General features: G+C 46.0%; 2 protein-coding genes and 1 pseudogene across 2 annotated transcripts; 1 reads left to right on the top strand and 2 right to left on the bottom strand.

Annotated features, from left to right (window-relative positions):
- Positions 1-783: 783 nt before the first annotated feature.
- Positions 784-2,634, bottom strand: LOC123657667. Its single transcript, XM_045593188.1, has one exon. It carries the CDS (start codon positions 2,632-2,634, stop codon positions 784-786), a length of 1,851 nt encoding a protein of 616 aa, XP_045449144.1.
- A 4,915-nt stretch (positions 2,635-7,549) lies between these two features.
- LOC123658123 lies at positions 7,550-7,668 on the top strand (annotated as a pseudogene).
- Positions 7,669-14,210: 6,542 nt separating this feature from the next.
- Positions 14,211-20,394, bottom strand: LOC123657666 (protein toll-like). Its single transcript, XM_045593187.1, has 8 exons — positions 20,250-20,394; positions 18,073-18,973; positions 17,838-18,001; positions 17,341-17,486; positions 17,120-17,260; positions 16,487-16,900; positions 15,772-16,137; positions 14,211-14,801 (listed from the first exon to the last, which is right to left on the bottom strand). The coding sequence occupies exons 1-8, from the start codon at positions 20,392-20,394 to the stop codon at positions 14,211-14,213; spliced, it is 2,868 nt and encodes a 955-aa protein (XP_045449143.1).
- Between the last annotated feature and the right edge of the window lie 2,445 nt (positions 20,395-22,839).

The raw sequence follows: 22,839 nt of genomic DNA, 5'->3' as shown, positions 1-22,839 counted from the left end.
TCTGCCACCCTGTCCGGTGAACCGTCGACGCGCGGCTGACACGACGCCACTATCGCCGCTTCGTCGAGTCGCTCCCGGTCGAGACGCTTCAGCTGCCACCGAGGACCCTCCTCCGCCGGGGCGCGGCTGGAGCTTGGCGGCACCGCCGGACGAGCAGAGATCTCGAAGCGGATGTACCGGTGATCCGAGAGAGTCTCCACGTCGTCCAGCACTCGCCAGTCCCGAACGCGGCGCGCGAGGCCGGGGCTCGCAAACGACACGTCCACGATCGAGCCGCCCGACCTGCGCACGCACGTGTTGGCCGTCCCGCGATTGAGGACGGTCAGGCCGGTGGCAACGAGCCACTCCTCCAGAATCGCCCCCCGCGCATCCGTGGCAGGACACCCCCACAGACGTGACTTCGCATTGAAGTCACCCAGCACGAGCACTTCCGCCGGATAAAACCTACGCATGATCGACTCGGTCCCGTCGAGGAACGCCTCGAACTCGGCGACCGACTTGTTCGGGGAAAAATACGCCCCGACGATGGCCACCTCCCCCAGCAGTGCCGCGACGCAACCCGAGCCCCTCACAATGTTCGTAAGGGGCGGGGCGCCCGCGGCGACCTGGGTCACGATGGCCACCACGCCGTCGTTATCGCCGATCCAATTATCCCTCGGCGGGACCGAGTACGGCTCGGCCACCACCGCCGCCCGCACGGACCACTGTACCAGGCTCTGGACGAGGAGGTCCTGGGCCCTGGCACAGTGGTTCAAGTTGGCTTGGAGCACCTTAAATGCCATATTACAATTGGGTGTCCATTGTCACCTCCCCAGCTCTGTTGGCAGGCGGCGCGCGGGTTTTATTTTTGGGCGCCGCCTTCTTCCTCCTTCCCGCTTTATTGCGAGGGCACGCGACTAGGCTGTGCCCAGCCGGTTTTTTCTCCGCCTGGCATATGGGACAGCAAGCTTCGGCAGTACACTGCCGGCGAATGTGCCCCTCCTTGCCGCAGCGGTAGCACTGGCCGCTGCGGTCCACTCCCTTGTCACACTTCGCTGCCACGTGCCCAACCTCGTGGCAGCGATAGCATTGTTGCGGTCTCGTCTTCAGGAGGGTCACACTCGCCGACACGAACCCGACGAGTAGGCGGCGCCCGTCGACCACTTTCTTCGCCGCCTCTACTGGCAGGCGAACCCACGCTGTCCCGATGCCGGCGAAGTTTTGCCGCACTTCGCCCACTTTTATGGATTCCTCGGCGCATCCTCCCGCCTTGGCGATCACGCCGGCCAACTCCTGGGGAGTGACCGAGTCGTCTAACCCGGTCACCCGCAGGTCGGCGCACTTCTCCGGCCGGGTGACCGCCACGTCCTCGCCGACGACCGCCTTGATGCGCCGGGCAAGCTCCTCGGCCTTCTCCTTGTTGCCGGTGCCGGGCAGCTCGAACCTGCGCGCGCCGGTCTGAGAGACCCTATAGCGAGTCTCGACGCCCATGCTCGCTATAAGGCCGTCAGCCTTTATGGCACCGAGGACCTCCGCGTAGGTCCTCGTGCTGCCCGGCAGCAGCGTCAGCTGCACCGCCGCCGATCGCGGCAATCGCAGCTTCGGCGTTTTTGGCTTTTTAGCCGGCACACCTTTGTTCTGGGGCTGGGGTTGGTTTTTGGGCGGCCCCGCCTTTCTTCCCTTCCTCGCCACCACATTCCACCCCTCCGTCAGAGCGGCCGGAGCAGGTGGTAGGGGGCGAGGCTCGTTGGGCGCAGCAACTTGGGTAGCCGCACCCGCCTTCTTCTTCTTTTTCTTCGTCTTGACAGACTGACTTGCAGACTTTGGGGCCGGGTTCGCTGGCGGAGTCAGCGTTGTGACCCCTGTCTGCGGCGGCGACGTTGCGATCTTCTTTGAAGCCGCCGGTGGTCCTTTTCGCGCTTCAGGCGCTTCAGGCAGGAGTCTGCCAGACTCCTCCAGCTTCGCCAGGCGGGAGTCGAGCATGGCGCCCACCCCTGCCATTATGCGGTCGATCAGTCCGTTTTCATTCGCGGGAGGGGCTGGAGTGGACGTCGAGCCCAGCTCACGCCTGATGTCGGCTACACTCTGTCGCAGCTCGGAGATCTCCGAGCGGAGCTGTACGTTCTCCGCTTCTAGGCGCTCGTTGGCCTCCCGCAGCCGCCTGACCTCGTCATTCGTCGTTTGGTGGTATAGGGCGCCGAGTACTTCGCCTATACCCTCGGCGGACTCATTTAAGGCTTTCTTGCTTGTCCCCTTGAGATTCTTGGAAATCTTCGTCACGGTGAGAATGGCCTCGACGTATTCCTGAGCCTTCCGATGCAGATCTGTTATCGAGCATTCTCCCGAAATCGACCCACCTTCCGTATTGATATTGGAGCGCGAAGCTCTCACTCTCTTTGAGATCTCAATGGCCTCGCTTTCGGCCTCAAGCTCGAGCTCCCTCTCGCACTGCTTGAGGTAGTCGGCCTTGGCCTTGGCGAGGCCAACATATTGCCCTGTCGTGGGCGGTCGACCACGACCCCTGCGCGCCGTGTGACACTTTCCTGCCGTGGACTTATCATCAGTGTCATCTGACGTATCTTCTTCCCTATCGCGCTTCCGCTTCCAGAGCCGAGCGCGAGACGAGTCGGAGTCGCACGGTGACCGCGACCTCATGCCGACGTCAGACAACTCTCCGTCCGAGACAACTGCACCCTTCTCGGGCCTCTCCTCTACTCCGCCCTTCTCGGGCCTCTCGTCAATCTCCACACCATCATCATTTAAAATTGTTGATTTTTGAAATTCCATAACTGTTCCCACGAGTATGGGGGAAAGGGTGGTCAGCCCGAGGTAACACCCCCTGTACCTGGGCAAGCCTCGCGTAACCCCACTCTGGCCTCGGCGGGGCTGCAGAGCAGGGGATCGCAGTAGAGACTGAACTACCCATCAGCCATGCATCCCCTCGCGCTGCGTCGCCGCTTGGGATTCGGGGTAATTTTTTATAGAGGTTTTCTTCCTCGCGGTCCGGCCGGTTAAGGCAAGACCCTCGGTCCCGTTCGTGGCCGCGAGACATGACCACGACACCACAAACGGGATTACGATATAGGACGGTGAGCGAACAGGACTCCTGCCCACTCTGTCCGACGGCGGGGTAAGCGCACGCCGAACCCATCCACCCCCCGTGGTGACACAGTGCGCGAGCGCTGTGCCACCTGATGCGCTCACGGGACAACTCTAATGTAGAGCGCCGGAATGCATCCCCACACGCGTCGGTCGTCAGCCGCGACGGGCAGCAGTGCCGCGATTGTGATACTGCTGCCCGCCCCGTTGCCCAGGGTACACCACGAGGAGGTCACCGACAAGCACCCCAACCTAACCTAACCTAACCTAACCTAACCTAACCTAACCTAACCTAACCTAACCTAACCTAACCTAACCTAACCTAACCTAACCTAACCTAACCTTTTTTTTTTTTTTTTTTAACGTGGGGAAAATCCATCATGGACACCCTCCGGTAGGGGGGGCTCGGAGGGGATTCAGACTCTTACTGAATAAAAACCGCCACGTGTGTTCTGCCGTACGCCAATGTGGCGGGGTCACAAGGACGCTATTAGCTCTTTCGCAACCCCGCCGGCGCTTGCCCTTTCGGGCCCACCGCGGTGCAAAGCACCTCGGAGGACGCACTCGAACACGAAGCGCACCCTCCCCTCCTTGGGGGGACCGTGCAAGTCGGACGACGAATCCCCCGACCCATCGCCCGCGTGGCCCCCCCCGCGGGCAGGGGGACACCCCCCGCCCGCATTGCGCCGGTGGGTACAATCCCGCGCCGCCCCGGCACCCCAGGCCTAGCCCGGCGTTGCGGGACACCAGGCACCTAGCCCGGGGCGGACAATGTCAGCCCGACGAAGCCGACAAAGGCCAGGGTGGCTGCAGTCTAGGCCCTCCAGCCGACCGCAGCCTCGGCGCGAGAGAGCGCCCTCGCACGCCTTAGGGCGGGCGAGCGAACCCGCCCACCCCGTCCACCGCGTGGGGGAAGGAAAGACCGACCCCCACGTCACCGCGCCGTCTCAGCGCCACACACACCGCCGCGCCTCCGCGCCAACACACCCGCGCTCGCAGGACCAGAACGGCACCTGAGTGCCGCTCCGGTCCCGGTAGCGCCTCGTCTGGTTTTGGTCCGCGGGGGTCCGAAGACCCCTACCGCCCGCAGTCGTGAAACCGCAGGCGGCTTCCCCTATCCGCCACCCGGGGGACGCGCCCAGTAGAAGTCCAGCAACTCCTCCCCTTGGAGCCCAGGTCCCGGACCTAAGTCCGGGGCCTGGGCTCCAAAGGCCTGGGAACCTAACCTAACCTAACCTAACCTAACCTAACCTAACCTAACCTAACCTAACCTAACCTAACCTAACCTAACCTAACCTAACCTAACCTAACCTAACCTAACCTAACCTAACCTAACCTAACCTAACCTAACCTAACCTAACCTAACCTAACCTAACCTAACCTAACCTAACCTAACCTAACCTAACCTAACCTAACCTAACCTAACCTAACCTAACCTAACCTAACCTAACCTAACCTAACCTAACCTAACCTAACCTAACCTAACCTAACCGAAACCTAACCGAAACCTAACCGAAACCTAACCGAAACCTAACCGAAACCTAACCGAAACCTAACCGAAACCTAACCGAAACCTAACCGAAACCTAACCGAAACCTAACCGAAACCTAACCGAAACCTAACCGAAACCTAACCGAAACCTAACCGAAACCTAACCGAAACCTAACCGAAACCTAACCGAAACCTAACCGAAACCTAACCGAAACCTAACCGAAACCTAACCGAAACCTAACCGAAACCTAACCGAAACCTAACCGAAACCTAACCGAAACCTAACCGAAACCTAACCGAAACCTAACCGAAACCTAACCGAAACCTAACCGAAACCTAACCGAAACCTAACCGAAACCTAACCGAAACCTAACCGAAACCTAACCGAAACCTAACCGAAACCTAACCGAAACCTAACCGAAACCTAACCGAAACACCGAAAAACTGAACCATCGCTTATCATATGTTTTAAGATTATCACAACGTTAGCGTGATTCAAAAGACAACCACTGCCATCTATTGTTAAGACGACAAACATTTTTATGTTTAATTAGTTCTTTCTTTAAATATCGATCACAATACAAATTAGTGTATACATGTGAATGGTGAAGATTGTTTGTTTGTTTTTTTTTTTTTTTTTTTTTTTTTTTAGAACACCAACAAAGTACACACCGTATTTCAAGTACAATAAGCGTAGTCGGAGTGTCACTTTCATTATAGGTGATAATTACATTTAACTAGCATACACATGTAACCTAATATAAATAACATACAAATGGCAAGAACTTTAGATAATGTTTTACAATTAAATTAAATTAACTACAATTAAACTACTGTACTGTGTGGCTACGGTACTAAAGAATTTAGCCACCCCCTCTCTTCCCGTGGGTGTCGTAAGAGGCGACTAAGGGATATCACAGTTTCACTACCACCTTGGAACTTAAAAAGCCGACCGGTGGCGGGATAACCATCTAACTGCTGGCTTTGAAATACACAGGCCGAAGACGGGCAGCAGCGTCTTCGGTACGACAAAGCCAGTACTGCGGTCACCAACCCGCCTGCCCAGCGTGGTGACTATGGGCAAAACACATGAGTTCACGTTATTTTTGGCGTAAACTTGTGGAGGCCTATGTCCAGCAGTGGACTGTATAGGCTGCAATGATGAACTACAATTAAAGATGAAAACAACAGGAATCTAAGAATTAAAGAGAAATAAAAGAGAAATAATTTGTTGTCGTTAAAAATATCTATGTCCAGGTATTTTTAAATAATGCATTGGGATATATATATATATATATATATATATATATATATATATATATATATATATATATATATATATATATATAAAGGAATATATTCCTTTGAGTTTGTATATTTGTATAGTACTTTTTTTTTATAGCAGTAGTAATATGTATTGTTTTATAAAGAGATTTTTGACACTTCATAATAGTCATATATAAAAGAAATATTTAATTTTAATTTTATGTATAGGAATTGGTAAATAGCTTTAAATGTCTTTTCTTTATTTTTTCAGGTAGGGTAAGGGTTTTTATAATTAATTTTGTATCATAATGTATAAAGAAAAATTGTATAATAAAATCTTTGTTTTTTCAGAGCAACACATTGTATAATTTTCCGATTCCAATTTTAAGTAATCAACAGTAATTAATTAATTAAGTAATTTAAGTTATAACAATTAATATTGTTTTTAATTTTGTTAGACTATTATTTAATTCAAGCATAGCACATTGAGCATGACTATATTCAAATAAAGTTTACCAATTAAAAACATACAATGGTAATTACCATATATATTTATTTATTTACATATATGTATCATTATTTTTTAAATGTAAGATATTTACGCATATTGAGGACGGTAGATGGCACTGATAACATATAAATCTTTAAGCCTAGCGCTTTAAAAATAATTTCTTACTGTACTGGTTAAGCGGTCGATCGTGAATACATTAAATGACGTTAAAAATTATAGACAAAAAATTAATAAATAAATAAAAAAATTATTTGAACTAAACTATAAAATATTCATACTTAAGCATGTAATTTTATTTAAGTTTTTTTTCCGTATTATATACTTTGAATAATAGCTAAATAAAAGAATATTTATTTTAAATGTTGGGCGAATGAAGGTTCATAACCACCTTGGACAGGAAGAACGTGAAGAGAGAACGACAACGGCAAAACAGAATTTTTCTAGCAACTTTTTGTAATTAACTAGCAACCAGCTCGGGCTTCGCACGGGTGCAATGCTGATACTTAATATACTACAGAATGTCTCTATATACAACGTTCACAGCTTTTTTTTCCGACTTCCAAAAAAAAAAAAAAAAAAAAAAAAGGAGGAGGTTCTCAATTCGACTGTATTTTTTTTATGTATGTTACATCAGAACTTTTGACCGGGTAGACCGATTTAGACAATTTTTTTTTAATCGAAAGGTGGTGTGTGTCAATTGGTCCCATTTAAATTTATTTGAGATCTAACTACTAATTTTCGAGTTATATCTAATAATGCGTTTTTACTAGATGCTTTTTTCGTCGACCTACGTTGTATTATACCAAAAAAAACTTTTTACTGGATGTACCGATTTTGATAATTCTTTTTTTTATTGGAAAGGAGATATCCCTAGTTTTGTACCATGATAAATATAGATCAAATAATCGAGGATAAATCGAGGGAAACTCTCAAAAATCTCCAATAACTTTTTACTGGGTGTACCGATTGTGATAATTTTTAATTTAATCGAAAGCGGATGTTTATCATGTGGTGACATAGAAATTTTATCGAGATCTGATAATTACTCTTTGAGTAATCTTTGATAACGCGTGATACTTGACCATTTTTTCGTCGATCTACGTTGTATTACTCGTCGATGTAATTGAAGTCGGTTTTTTTTTTCGTTTGCGAGCAAACACAATAACTTGTAATTAGACAATACAAACATGTTTTATTTAAAAGTTAAGCGTCCATACCACGTTGAATACACCGGTTTTCGTCCGATCACCAAAGTTAAGCAACATCGGGCGCTGTGAGTAATTGGATGGGTGACCGCCTGGGAACACCTCGTGACGTTGGCTTTTTGTTTTTTTTTCAATTTGTTTTTTTTTTCAATTAGTTTTTGTAATTTAGCTTAACATAAAAAAATTAAAGATTGAATTATGAAACTGAAATATTATTAGAATATATAGATATTCTTCTTCGAAATTCGAGATACGAAATGTCTATAATTTAACAAAATACATCATGTTCTTGCGGATAATTTATTTATTTCATGGCATACACAATACACAAGAATGAAACATTACAGGACTTTTTTACAACTTACAGAAAACGTCGTGTGAAATTATATTTATAAATAATTATGTACTACGTTTACAGCTCGACAAAACAGAGCCACCTAGCGTGTGCTATAAAAACTACAAAGATTGTTAAATTAATATCAATAGTACATTGCAAACTAATTACTAGATAGCACTGGAACGGAAATCTAAAATTAATCTAATTATTTTTTTTTTTTCAATTAGTTTGCCAAAGAAGTTTCACTTCTGACATGCCTATGTATGATGGCTCACAGCCTATTACTTTTCTACTGCTTACTGATTTGCTATTTAAAAGAGCTAAAAGTTATTATCTAATTCTAAGGACCGGTCTCTTCAATCGGATAGTAATCTTGAATTGATTTTCAGGCAGTTTTAACAATCAGACAGGATTATTAAATTAATGATTATAAAAGCATTGGTAATAAACAATCGGGGTCTAATTATATTTTCGTTACAAAAAAAAATGAACCTATCACCTTTCAGGGTAGAATAACGCTTGGCTTCGGCGCTGCGGAAAGTGCAGCCCTTACGCCCTTGCGTGCGAAAGCGCGCTCACTCATGCTCCGTTCCGCAGCGCCGAAGGCGACCAGCCTCAGCTGCTCCTCTACGCATTCGTTAACGCGTTTTCGCACGGCAGGCGAAAGCTCTAAAAAACACTCTAGGGGTAGGGCAGAACAAGACCACCTGGACAGTAGGGTGCTCCCCTTCGGTTTTGAGTATTTCGCGAATTTCTATACCTATATTCCAGCACCCCCCCCCCCCCCCCCCCCCAACCTCATAAATTAGATCCCGATTGTGATAGGATAGCCAAAGCATTAGTGTATAACGACAACTGACCTGATGGCATCGCATTATTTTGCTGCGTCGTTGAGACCAACGCTGCAAGCAGCGGGCGTATTTAATCTCAATTACGTAGTTTCAACCAGAGTTCAAACACTTCGACTTACGCATAGTCATTTTCACGAAACATTTCACTTCACTTTATACAAAAATTATTAAGACGTAAAAAAATTGTCTAAATGAAATTCTATTAAGTCACATATCGTTAATAACTACGATTATTTTTACGATATTTACTAGCAAACACATAAACAAAAGGCATCCGGAAGAATAACGTCTAATTACAAACGGTCATTATGGGGGATGGGGCACAGGATTGCATAACGCGCTGAAACTGAAACCGTTACTCGTACACCTCTTTCAAATCGGTTCTTTCCCTCGCCACACGAGCATAACAATGCGAATGAAATATCGAATGCAGTGATGCCAACTTGGGGAATTTTCCCCTAAATATAGGGATATTTTGCAAACAGCGGGAATGTTTTTGGGGAAACATTTTTTTTAGGGTATTTTCTTGGGAATTTTTAATTTGTCAGAACAATTTAATTCAATCAAAAAAATAAATCCACAATTATCAATTTACGAAAATATTTTAGCAATTTATAATATACTAGCGACCCGCCCCGGCTTCGCACGGGTGCAATGCTGATACTAACTATACTACAGAATGTCATTATTTATAGTGTGAAGCTAGCTTATAGCATAGTTATTCACATAATAACAACAACATTCAAATATGCGTCGTTAGATTACACGTTGTTACAGAGTGCATTGAAGAAATAAAGGTTCACTGCTCGTTCCCTGTAGGCGATAGCGTGATAATATGTAGCCTATATGTTGACCCGACTTCTTAATAATATTCGTGCCAAATTTAAAGTGAATCCATACAGTACTTTTTGAGTTTATCCCAGACATACATACAGACAAACAGACAAAAATTCTAAAAACTATATTTTTGGCTTTCGGTATCGATTGTAGATCACACCCCAAGTATTCTTAAAAAAAAAAATATTCAATGTACAGTTTTGACTTTCCTACCATTTTATTATATGTAATAGATTATTTGACCGTGTTTATTCAAAAAGGCAAGCAAGTGACGTTAACTTCGTGAACGTTCAGTATTTTGATATTTTCCGGCGAAGGGGTGTGTCGCCCCGCGCCGCCGCCGCGCAATCACAAGAATTGTATGAAATTATTGTAATATTACACACACATTAGGAATTCTAAACATTTTTGAATATCATATCAAAAATTGACCGCTCCAGCGGGGATCGAACCCGCGTCTCCGACTGACCGTGTCGGGCCTAGCTAATTAAGCTATGGAACGATGTACCCGCTAGATCGAAATTTTTGATATAATGATTGATGTTTTGAAATTGTTGTGATTAAATTAGTTTAATCTCTACTTAAATTTTAATTTTGTTTCGTGCAACTCGGCGTTAGAGAACTATTTTAGTCCATTGAAGTATAATGTACTACGTAATAATAGCTCAATGGTTTAGTCCAGCCGATTCGGAGGAGTATTTTAACTAACGTTGTGATACGAGAATTTTATATACAAGACTAGCTGTGCCCGCGGCTTCGCCCGCGTTGAAATTAGTGTGTCACAAAGTTTTTCCGGCAAACTTCCAGTGAAACTCTCATCAAAACGGCTTAGCCGTTCCATAAACTTTCCTCTTGCCAATGGTGGAGCCCTCTACAATGGTGAAACCGCATGAAAATCCGTTCAGTAAATTTTGAGCGAATCGATCACATACACTTTTGGGGACTTTGTTTATAATACACTAACTGTTGCCCGCGATTACGTCCTCGTGGTTATGAAGATATGTATTACTATTAAGATGTTTAACGCAAATTATTTTTTTATTTCAGTCACTTGAAATGCTTATCAAACTGAGTAACTTTTTAAAAGGCACAATTTAGTATAATTTAATAGTTATTTTTATAAAACCTCTCTATACACCACATTTTTAGTTTTATTTTCAGGCTGCAGGATAAATAATCTATCAGGCGAACTTATAGCTGCTGTATATGTTTCATACAAACTATCAACCCCAATTAAACCCCCTTAGCGATGGAATATCGTAAAATCCGTTCTTAGCGGACGTCTGCTAACTATAATCTACATCCCTGCCAAACTTTATCTTTGTCCAACCTGGATGGATAGACCATCCAGCGGTTTTTGAGTTCTCGTGATGAGTGAGTCAGTGACTTTTCTCTTATATATATATATAGATTACGATGCATTATTTGGTCATCTTTCTACCATCTATAGAGCATACATTTTAAATTTCAAGTCTCTTACTTCAAAAACATAGGACTTTCATACAAACTTCCAACCCCCGTTTTATCCTTTTAAGGGTCGAGTTTCATAAAATCAGCTCTTAGCGGATGTTTACGCCCTATAAGGAAGCTACCTGCCAAATTTCAAGTTTTTAGCTGTTATAGTTTCGGAGATTTCGTAATGATCGAGTCAACCTACCATTCCCTGTTTTAACCCCAAAAAGGAGTTGACTTCTAAAGATACATTATTTGGACACCTTCTCACTATCTAAAGAGCGTACATTTTAAATTTCAAGTCTCTTACTTCAAAAACATAGGACTTTCATACAAACTTCCAACCCCCTTTTTACCCCCTTAGGGGTCGAATTTCGTAAAACCCATTCTTAGCGAATGTTTACTCTCTAAAAGGAGCCTATTTGCCAAATTTCAAGTTTGTAGGTGATATAGTTTCGGAGATTTCCTGATGAGTGAGTAAACCTACCATCCCCCGTTTGAACCCCAAAAAGGAGTTGATTTCTAAAGACACATTATTTGAACACCTTCTCATCATCTATTTGGCATACATTTTAAATTTCAAGTCTCTTACTTCAAAAACATGGGACTTTCACACAAACTTTCAACCCCCTTTTTACCCCCTTAGGGGTTGAATTTCGTAAAACCCATTCTTAGCGAATGTTTACTCTCTAAAAGGAGCCTATTTTCCAAATTTCAAGTTTGTAGGTGATATAGTTTCGGAGATTTCCTGATGAGTGAGTCAGCCTACCATCCCCCGTTTTAACCCCAAAAGGGAGTTAATTTCTAAAGATACATTATTTGGACACTTTTTCACCATCTATAGAGCTTACATTTTAAATTTCAAGTCTCTTACTTCAAAAACATAGGACTTTCATACAAACTTCCAACCCCCTTTTTACCCCCTTAGGGGTCGAGTTTCGTAAAACCCATTCTTAGCGAATGTTTACTCTCTAAAAGGAGCCTATTTGCCAAATTTCAAGTTTGTAGGTGATATAGTTTCGGAGATTTCGTGATGAGTGAGTAAACCTACCATCCCCCGTTTGAACCCCAAAAAGGAGTTGATTTCTAAAGACACATTATTTGAACACCTTCTCATCATCTATTTGGCATACATTTTAAATTTCAAGTCTCTTACTTCAAAAACATGGGACTTTCACACAAACTTTCAACCCCCTTTTTACCCCCTTAGGGGTTGAATTTCGTAAAACCCATTCTTAGCGAATGTTTACTCTCTAAAAGGAGCCTATTTGCCAAATTTCAAGTTTGTAGGTGATATAGTTTCGGAGATTTCCTGATGAGTGAGTCAGCCTACCATCCCCCGTTTTAACCCCAAAAGGGAGTTAATTTCTAAAGATACATTATTTGGACACTTTTTCACCATCTATAGAGCTTACATTTTAAATTTCAAGTCTCTTACTTCAAAAACATAGGACTTTCATACAAACTTCCAACCCCCGTTTTACCCTCTTAGGGGTCGAATTTCATAAAACCCATTCTTAGCGAATGTTTACTCCCTAAAAGGAGACTATTTGCCAAATTTCAAGTTTGTAGGTGATATAGTTTCGGAGATTTCGTGATGAGTGAGTAAACCTACCATCCCCCGTTTGAACCCCAAAAGGGAGTTGATTTCTAAAGACACATTATTTGGACACCTTCTCATCATCTATATGGCATACATTTTAAATTTCAAGTCTCTTACTTCAAAAACATGGGACTTTCACACAAACTTTCAACCCCCGTTTAACCCCTTTAAGGGTCGAATTTTGTAAAATCCGTTCTTAGCGGATGTCTACGCCCTATATCCTTATAGGAGGAAGGCTCCTGCCTTCCTGCCAAGTTTCAAGTTTGTAGCTATTATAGTTTCGGAGATTTCGCGATGAGTGAGTCAGCCTACCATCCCCCGTTTTAACCCCAAAAGGGAGTTAATTTCTAAAGATACATTATTTGGACACCTTTTCACCATCTATAGAGCTTACATTTTAAATTTCAAGTCTCTTACTTCAAAAACATAGGACTTTCATACAAACTTCCAACCCCCGTTTTACCCCCTTAGGGGTCGAGTTTCGTAAAATCCGTTCTTAGCGGATGCCTACGTTTTATAAGGAACCTACCTGCCAAATTTCAAGTTTGTAGGTGTTATAGTTTCGGAGATTTCGTGATGAGTGAGTGACCTTTCGCTTTTATATATATTATAGATTATAGATATTATAGATTAGCGGCTAATCTACTGCCTCAAGATGAATTTTTTTTGGTAGATGACTTAAAAAACAGCGTAATAGCCGCTAATATATGCGGTTTCATATCATGTTAGAAGGCCGCAGATAAATTATTAAAAAAAAAAAAAAACAATATAAAATCTGTTTTATTTTTTTATTAACAAAACGTATAATGTTTAGTTAATGGTATAACAAATAACTTACACACTAAGTCCTACTTATATTTAATTAATATTAATATTAAAGGCACTTGTTTCCTTAATTATACATGAATTTAATAGTTTATTTGTCACTTTGGTCGTTTTATATTTTATTATTACAGTGATTTTATACACTGATGGCAAAATATTTACTTTATCTACTGTTATGAACCAGCAGATAAACTTTTGACTGATAAAAATGCAACACACAATATATCATAATATAATTTGTACATGTATAAATCGAGTATATAAAATAATTTTATACAGCATAACGCTTTAAGTTAATTATCATAAAGCGAGTACAATCTCATGAGATTCGACCTATTCGAGTTCACATTATATTAACAATTGTATCACTCATTACGGATCGGAGATTCTCCGCACACTCGACATAGTTCGTGGGGCAAGTCCCACCTCCAACCCATGGCCCTATCAACCGGTCGTGGTTATAGGGGCCCAAACATGGGAGTGCGCACCCTACTGTCTCGGGTTCTCTCCCTTCAGGTGCGCACGCTTCCATTCCCGACAAGTTATTTTACTCTCGACTTCTTGTCCCTTAGCCCTTCTCCCCTTTCTGGGGCGGACGACACAGATACGCCTTCGGTGTTCGCCGACAGTGCGCACTGCTATCTGCGATGGGCTTCGTTACCTATCGTGGTTTCCGCTGACGTTGCCTCATCGTGGTGATAGTTCGTGGGGCAGTTTGATGTACTTATAAAAATATCGCAGTCCGAGGAGCGCCTCAGGCACAGGGCGGCGGCGCGGGCGCGGCGAGGGGCGGGAGGGGCGGCAGGGGCGGCAACGGCAGGGGCGCGGGAGTCCCGGCCGTCCCCGGGGCGCGCGGCTCGGGCATCGCCAGCAGCAGCTTGTCCCAGAAGAGCGGGTCGTCCCAGCGCAGGTAGGTGACGGCGGCGAGGTAGGCGCGCAGCTGCGGGTCGGCGGCGGCGGCGCGCGCGGCGCTGAGCCCCGGCAGCAGCACCAGCAGCAGGCGCGGGCGCGCCTCGCGCAGCGCCGCGCCCAGCGCCTCGCGCAGCTCGGCGCGCGCCCACGCCGAGCGCAGGAAGCGCTCCGACAGCAGCACCAGCGTGCGGCGCGAGCGGCGCACGGAGCGCGCGATCTGCGCCGGGATCCAGTCGCCGGGCCGCCAGTCGCGCGAGTGCAGGCACAGGCGCCGCGCCGCGCCCGCCTCCAGGCGCCGCGCCAGCTCCGCCGCGAACCGCTCGTCGTGGTGCGAGAACGACACGAAGGCGTCGTACGGCCGCCGCTCGTCGTCGTCCTCGCGCAGCGGCCGCAGCACCCAGCGCAGGCACAGCCCGCGCTCCAGCAGGAATTTCTGCAGCCATATTTATTTCAGTTACTTTACGGAATTTCAAAAAGACTTATTAACAAAAAAAAGTGTGCCACTCGTGCTTCGAAGCTGACACACGACTGGAGTTTACCCATTTTTTTTTCGAATTGTAGAGTACTGTTGTTATCGGCCTTTACAGCGTCACCGGTGAGAGGTGCCGGGTACCACAGACACCGGCCGCGAAGGAAGAAGGGGAGCTCTCTGGGAGGGCTCGGGGAAAAACGATCGCCCTAAGAGTGTCTCCTAGCGAGATGGTACCTCGGCTTAGAGCGTCGTCGGAGTGGAAGAGGCGCTATACGGAGCGTTGAGACGGCTTATAGACGGTCCGCTACGCGCCTAGGCGCGTAGTCAGAACGCCTATTTGTGGTGGTGTATATGACGTTAAGCGCCGTGACGAGTTTACCTAATTAGATCGACTGTTTAAATAGGCACAAAAAGGCTTAGTGGTCTAAGAAAAAGATTAATACTATATTAAATGGTAAATAAACGAATCAAATAACGCCATTGATATTTTACGACGAGATGGCGTTATTAGAAAACATCGTTACGCCTTTAGCCTTTACGCGATAGATGGCGTTACGAGAAACGTAGCGAGGTCATTTGTTCAGTATATTTTATTGGTCATATTTTTTTTCATAACAGGGGCCTTACAGGTGATGAAAATGGATTCTTAAGGAGTAAACTCCAGTAAACTCCAACAAAAATAAAATTACAGTATTATGTATTCGGAACTATACTGAATATCACAAGGACATAGAGACCCAAGTCGAGCTCGATTCAATCCCACGCCTTTTCATTATTAAGGTACCAAGGTTGCCTGGAAGAGATCGCTTTTCAGCGATAAGGCCGACCTTTGTACCTTATGATACTTTGTTAAAATCAATCAGGTATGTATTATTTCTGTTTAGGTGTACAATAGTGTATCGTTATGCTGGTACTCGCGGCCGTCCGTCACCTTGAGCCACTGGCGCGCCGCGGGCCGCACCAGGCAGCCGGCCGCCACCGCGGACGCGGCGGCCAGCGCCAGCGCCGCCAGCGCGTAGGGCCACAGCGCGGGCGCACAGTCGCGCTCCAGGTCCGCGCCCCGGCACGCGGCGCGCCCCGGCCACACCGCGCGCCCCGGCCGCCCCTCGCGCCCCGGCCGCCCCTCGCGCCCCGGCCGCCCCGCCGCGCCCCCGTCCAGCGCGCGCAGCAGCGGCAGCGCGTCGCAGTCGCAGCGCAGCGGGTTGCCGTCGAGCCGCACGCTGCGCCCCGCCTCGAACAGCGCCGCCGCGGTCGCGGCGTCCACGCTCGAGATGAGGTTGTCGGAGAGGTCGAGTATCTGCGATAACGCGAGTGAACGTCACTGACAGTGTTTCAATTGCTTTTATAGTATGTCGAACGCCATCTGCGTTAGGAGTGAATTATATCGCGCTAGTAAAGATCCATTCGATATTCTTTTATACTTCTTACTAATTTACGATCTTTCTTTTTTTAATTTTATCGGCAAGGAAACATACGGACAAGGTACAGTATAATCAAGCTGTGATCTTCCGTAAAGGCTAGTCGGGTCACTGATTTTGAGCAGGATATTTTATGCCACGGCCTACCTCAGTCACCCGTTAGAGTGCGATGAGAAGGTATTTAACGAGTTTAATTTACTCGGCAACGTCACAGTACTACGAGTGTACATTCATCGTCGACGTGTCGTATCCGACTGTGCGTTCGAAGCGCTCGACACGCACCTCCAAGTCGGGCGTGAAGTCGTCGAGCGTGACGTCGGCGATGTAGTTGTGCGCCAGCAGCAGCTCGCGCGCGGGCAGGCCGGGCGGCGCGCGCGGCACGCGGCGCAGGCCGGCGCGCTCGCACGCCAGGCGCGCGTGCTCGCCGGTGACGCGGCACGCGCAGCCGGCCGGGCAGCCGGCGCGCGGCGGCAGCGCGCACGTGAGGCGGCGCGGCTCCACGGCCTCCAGCGCCGCGCCCAGCGCCGTGCAGTGCGCGCCGCGCAGCGCCGCGCGCGCGTGCCGCGGCCGCTCCCGCACCGCGCGCGCGAACCAGTACGAGCCGCACTCGCACTGCAGCGCGTCCAGCACCAGCGTCGTCAACTGCGGGCCGAGCGCCGGTATTTCATTCCATTAGACCGTTCCGGTGTAGCGGGACGTGTGCCACGTGTGCACTTAAAACCGGCGGTTAGCGAATTCGATTCCCATTAAGGATAAATATTTGTATTTGTAAAAATACTTGCTTGCGGGCGACGAGGCGAACTCGGCCACTTACACGCGCAAGCGCACGCACACGCATATAGACACAGCGCGAACACGTACCGGCGACGAGGCGAACTCGGAGGACAGGTTCCCGGCGAGCACGGCCTGGAACTGCTCGCGCGAGTAGTGCACGTCTTGCAGCGGATTGCCGCGCAGGTCCACGCGCGTCGCCACGTCGCGCCGCCACTGCAGGTCGTCGAACTGCAAGCACGGCGGAGTGAGTGTCGGGGTGTGTGCGGGGCGGGGGCGGGCGGGGGGAGGGGGGGAGGGGGGCGGCTCACCTGCAGCAGCGGCACGCGGTTGTGGCGCAGGTCGAGCGCGGCCAGCCGCGGCAGGTCGGCGCGCCAGTCGCGGCACACGCGCGACACGTTGGTGCGCGCCAGGCTCAGCGAGCGCAGGCCGCGCGCGCGCCACAGCGGGGACAGCGCTGCGGGACGAGGTACAGTGGAGTAATTAGCGAGTCAATTGACAGATATTATTAGATACGATCGATGTCGTCAACAAATTGAAGTATCACCAAACAATTCTTTAATATATAAAAAGTAATAAAATATTCTTATATATTGATGTACTTATTTAAATTTTACTAAAAACTTTCGTACGGTTCGTAAAACGATCAGAAAACAGTCGAATCCCAAATCGATTTCAAACACTGTATTCGACTGCATTTAACGTAACTCTTAATAGCACGAATTCAAAGTCAATCATCGCCATCTGACGGTAGACAGATAATTTATGTTCAACTTTGTGTACATTAAAAGAAATACTAATCCCGAACCATTAGCGACGACATCGCCGGAGCCGCAGAGGTCTCCCAGCGGGTTCCGCTCCAGCTCCAGGTCCTGCAGCGCCGGCAGCGCCGCCAGCACCCGCAGCGCCTCGGCCTCCAGCCGGTTGCCCGCCAGCCGCACGCGCCGCAGCGCCGTCGCGCCCGCCAGCTCGCTGCGGACACACAGCCGTCAGAGCGACGCGGGAGGAGCGGGGGGCGGCGCCGGCCGGCGACGGCGACTCACCTCGGCAGCAGGCGCAGCTCGTTGTCGGAGAGGTCGAGCGCCTCCAGCGCCGGCGCCTCGGCGAGCCACTGCGGCGGCAGCTCGCGCAGCCCGCAGCGGCTCACGGCGAGCTCCCGCAGCGCACGCGCGCCGGCCAGCGCGCCCGCGCCCAGCGCGCCGGCGCGCCCGCAGCGCACGCTCAGCTCGCGCAGCGCCGGGCACGCCGCCAGCCAGCGCGCCGGCGGCGGCTCCTCGAAGCCCTCCACGACGACCCTCCGCAGCGACGAGCAGTCGCCGAGCAGAGCGACGCCGCGCACCCCGCGCAATGTCACGTTGACGACGGAGGGACCCAGCGTCACCCCGGCGAGGGGCGCACTCAGCGAGGCGAATCGGAGCGCCGTCGCCTCGCGCAGGTCGAGCTCGCGAACGAGGGGATCGCTCAGGACGAGGTGCGTCAGCGCGGGGAGGCGCCCGAACGCCTCGGCGGGGAGCGCCGCGACGCCGACGTCGACCAGGCTCAGCGAGCGCAGCGCGGGCGGCAGCAGCAGCGCCGCCTCGCGCGGCAGCGACACGTTGGCCAGGCGCAGCACGCTCAGGCCGGCGAGCGGCGCGAGGAAGGCGGGCTCGGCGCGCAGCGGCGCGCGCGCGGCCACGCCCAGCTCGCGCAGCGCCAGGCCGCGCAGCGCGGCGGCGGCGAGCGCGCCGGCCGGCGGCCGCGCCAGCTCCAGCGCGCGCGGCGCCACGCCCAGCGCGCGCAGGCCGGCCGCGTAGCCGCGCGGCGGGGGCGCGCACGCCGTCAGCCACGCCTTCGACACGTTCACCGCTCTCTCGAACCGCGGGAGCCATTCGTATTCCAGGGTGACGTTGTCCAGGCAAGTGAAGTGGTAATACGTCTGTCCGTAGATTAATCGTAGTTTAGCACCTAAAATAATATTAAGTTATTGGTAAAAGAAAAAAAAAAACGATCATTATCAGTTAACCAGGTGTAATAACTTGAAAAATAATGTGGTTAAAAATTGAAATTTTCGTACTACAAATTTAAACAGCGTGCCGTTTCTTAAAAAAAGTTTAAGTTTTTTTCTTTCAGTTTCGTCCTGCAATAGCGTTTATAATGATTAAAAATACATTTTGTTTTTTTATTTCACACCCATAGAAGAACTCAACCATCGCATGCCTCCCAGGTTTTTTTATTTTTTATTTAGATATAAAAAAAAATTAAAAACTCATGTAATTCTGAGCTTGTAGTCCATCGGGCCCCCTTAAGGGTAAACTTAAGCATGTGTATGTAATAAGATACTATAAGATAGCATAGTTTTGAGACATCCATTTGGTCTTGACTGCCATTCACTAGTTGCTAGACAATCTTCATTCCTTCAAGTTTGAATCAGATACTGTCCAGATTGGTTGTGCAGTCAGTTCCAGTGGATCAGAATCAATGCTCTAAGCTTTATAATCTTTTCCAGTAAACATATTGATGTAGAATGAATCTCATACAAACATCTATAGCTTTATAATGTGAATACATGAATGTTTACAAGTTGCGTAATTGGAAAATGACTCAGGCTTTGTAGAAAGTATTGGTTTAGTTTTGTTGAGATTCAAGTTACACGTCTTAGTTTAGTTGCAAATTATTACTCATAAGTGTCATTGTATGTTTGTTATGAATGTTGGTGATGTATATCATGCCATAATTTATTTTTATTGCATACTACTACTTTACATTGCCTACATCAAGTCAACTTTCTTTAAAATTCTTTTCTTTAAATAGCTATGTAACAGCATGCTGTTAGAATACATCATTAAATAGGCATATAATAATGTAACATATTGGAATTTTTGAAGTGAAACGTCCTTGTGATTTGAAATTAGATGAAACGAAAATGTGTCACAATAAAGAAACAAACACACAAATGTATAAGACAGAATGAGATAGAATACATTACACAGTATTTTATATTCTCGGTGAAAAAAAAATTACCGCTGGCTGCTTTTCAGAAGAGTCACTTCTGCTATGTGTTAATTGCAAACACACTTTATTTTTTTGCTCTTTTGTTGACAAAGATTATTAAATAAAATAATTGTTTTGCAATCAGAATTAAATTTTAGGTATATATTTGTTACTTATATAGCCAAACTAATTAACGCGTATAATAAATATAAATTGTTTTACATTTTTCTTGCTTAAGTAGAACACAAACCATTGACGTAGAAGAAGTATTCATCTGCAGCGGAGCCGTCTTCCCGACACTGGTCGTCGGCGGCTCCCGGCGGACACCGCGGTCCCTCGGCCGTCGTCGACACCAGATACATCCAAACTAACACCCATATTTCATTCCGAGCCATTTTCAAACTATCACTTTAGTCTTCTCATGTTGATGTTTTTGCAATGTTTCAACGATAAAAAATATATTTATTCGTTTAAAACTTATCTTGTACATATGACTGCCACGTATAAACTGTATACTTAATACAATTTTTTTATTAATTTAACCACTGAGTGGTTAAAGAGCTATGAGGAAAAACTTTTGAATAATAAAACCACAACTCGTTTTCGTATGTAAACTTGAATTGACAGATAATAATAAACACAAAACAGACAACCACTCTGCTCGAGTAATATAACAGACTAAAAATAACACATGTGTATTCGTGGTTTGTACCAGGGCTGCCAAGTGCAAAAAAAGTGTGATCGTACGCCAACTACAAATAAAATCGTATACTAAGTGAAATAAAAAGATCGTACAGCCTTTTAAGACTAAGTACTAATTTTTTAATATAAATTATCAAAATTCACTTAGTTTTAGAAAATAAATGCAATAAAACTATTTTTTACACACATACAAAATTTTCTGTGGTCATATTTTTTAACAAAAACATTTGTTGATTTAAACTTCGTATAATTTACGTTTCTTCTTATCATAATTGCTTGCCTAATAATGTGCCCTTATGTATCATTGAATAAACTGTTTCTAAGTTTTGTTCTAATTAAATTAACTTCGTTGAATGCTCGTTCACAATCTGTACTGTAATGGAGAAAACATAACAAATTTAAAACAAATTGAGCCATTGTTTTATAATTTTCAAATTGTTTTTTTTTTTTTATATATTTCAAAATGTGTTTTTTTTTTCAAATCACAATTATTTCCGAAAGAGAAATTTCGTTAGAAAGCAAACAAATGCAGGCTTTATATGATATTTCAAAGAGTCATCATTCAAGTAAAAGATTTAGGCACGCGTTAGGTAGTTAAGGCAAATCATGCTTGCCGATGGATAACGTTTCTTTAATTATGAAATGTTTCCAGGTAATAAGAATATAATAAACGTACATTTTGCGTATGATCTTGGTCTAGCGATCGTACATGAGTAAAAATACAAAAAAATCATATGAGTACGATTAAAATCGTACATCTGGCAGCCCTGGTTTGTACATACTTCGTAAGTTTGTTGTTTCTTACGCACGAGGACGGAGGGAACCGTTCAAAGTGTGAGGGGCGGGGGGAAGCCCAAGTTATATACATAATTATAATACACAGGTATTTATATATTACACACTCATTACTAACGGAATATTTAGCTTAAATTAATTTATAGTATAGTTTATGATATCGCTATAAAATAAGTGTGAGAAAATATGTTTAGTTTTTTTCTCAATTCAACTGTATTTTTATGTGTTACATCATAATTTTTATTGGGTGTATCGATTTTGATAATTCTTTTTTTAAACGATCTTAGATATTCGCAGGTCGCCCATAAGGCGACTTCTCCGAGTTTTATTAATCATTTTACAAAATAATATGCTGTGTTAATTTTTTATTTTATCAATATTCAATATTTTTAAGTAGCATGTGTTATTTAAGACTTATCATTCTTGATTGATATATAAGCGTTTTATAGCATTTAGTTGGTAGGTTATTTTATCGTTAACTAGCGGACCTGGCAAACGTTGCCCTGCCCGGAAAACAGCTACCAAATTTGATAGCTTACATACCGATAGCAGCGCCACCTACCGGGTCCAATTGAGATAAAAACTACTATATCTTCCAAGTCAGACAAAATTACAGATGCTTACAAAATTTTACAAAAATTGGTTCAGTAGTTTCGGAGTTACATACTCATAGCAAAGCCACCTACCAGGTATTCCGATTGAAATAGAAACTACCCTATTTCCCAAGTTGCACAAAATTATAGATGCGTACAAAACTTGATAAAAATTGGTTCAGTAATTTAGGAGTTACATACCAATAGCAGCGCCACCTATCGGGTCCAATTGAGATAAAAACTACCTTATCTCGCAAGTTGGATCAAATTACAGATGCTTAAAAAAATTGATAAAAATCGGTTCAGTAGTTTCGGAGTTACATACATTTAAAATTGTCATTGTTCCCCCCGTAATCCTTATTGGGCATGAGTTATCCTAAAATCCGCTCATCGGTCATTTCTACATCACATATAGGAGATTCGTACCGAATTTGGAGTCGATAGTTTAAAAACGGGAATTTTCCATTGTTAACGCCCCAGCAATAAAGTTCAAATTGACTCTACATTTTATTTAGAAAACGTTTATATAGGAAAAAGAAAAGGGGTGTTTTTAGGGTTTTCCCGGCAATTATTCGAATTTTCCTCACCTTTTAAAGCTTCTCTAGACCTCCACGAACATTTCAAGACCAAGATAAGATAAATCCGTTCAGCCGCTCTCGAGTTTTAGCGAGACTAACGAACAGCAATTGATTTTTATATTTATAGACTATTGTCAAACTTGTTTAGCATCATCCCTTCATCTCCTGTCCC

The sequence above is a fragment of the Melitaea cinxia genome, chromosome 11, assembly GCF_905220565.1.
Source record: "Melitaea cinxia chromosome 11, ilMelCinx1.1, whole genome shotgun sequence".
Lineage (NCBI taxonomy): Eukaryota > Metazoa > Arthropoda > Insecta > Lepidoptera > Nymphalidae > Melitaea > Melitaea cinxia.
Note: the sequence above shows the minus strand (reverse complement) of the source record. Positions and strands in the feature narration are given on the sequence as shown.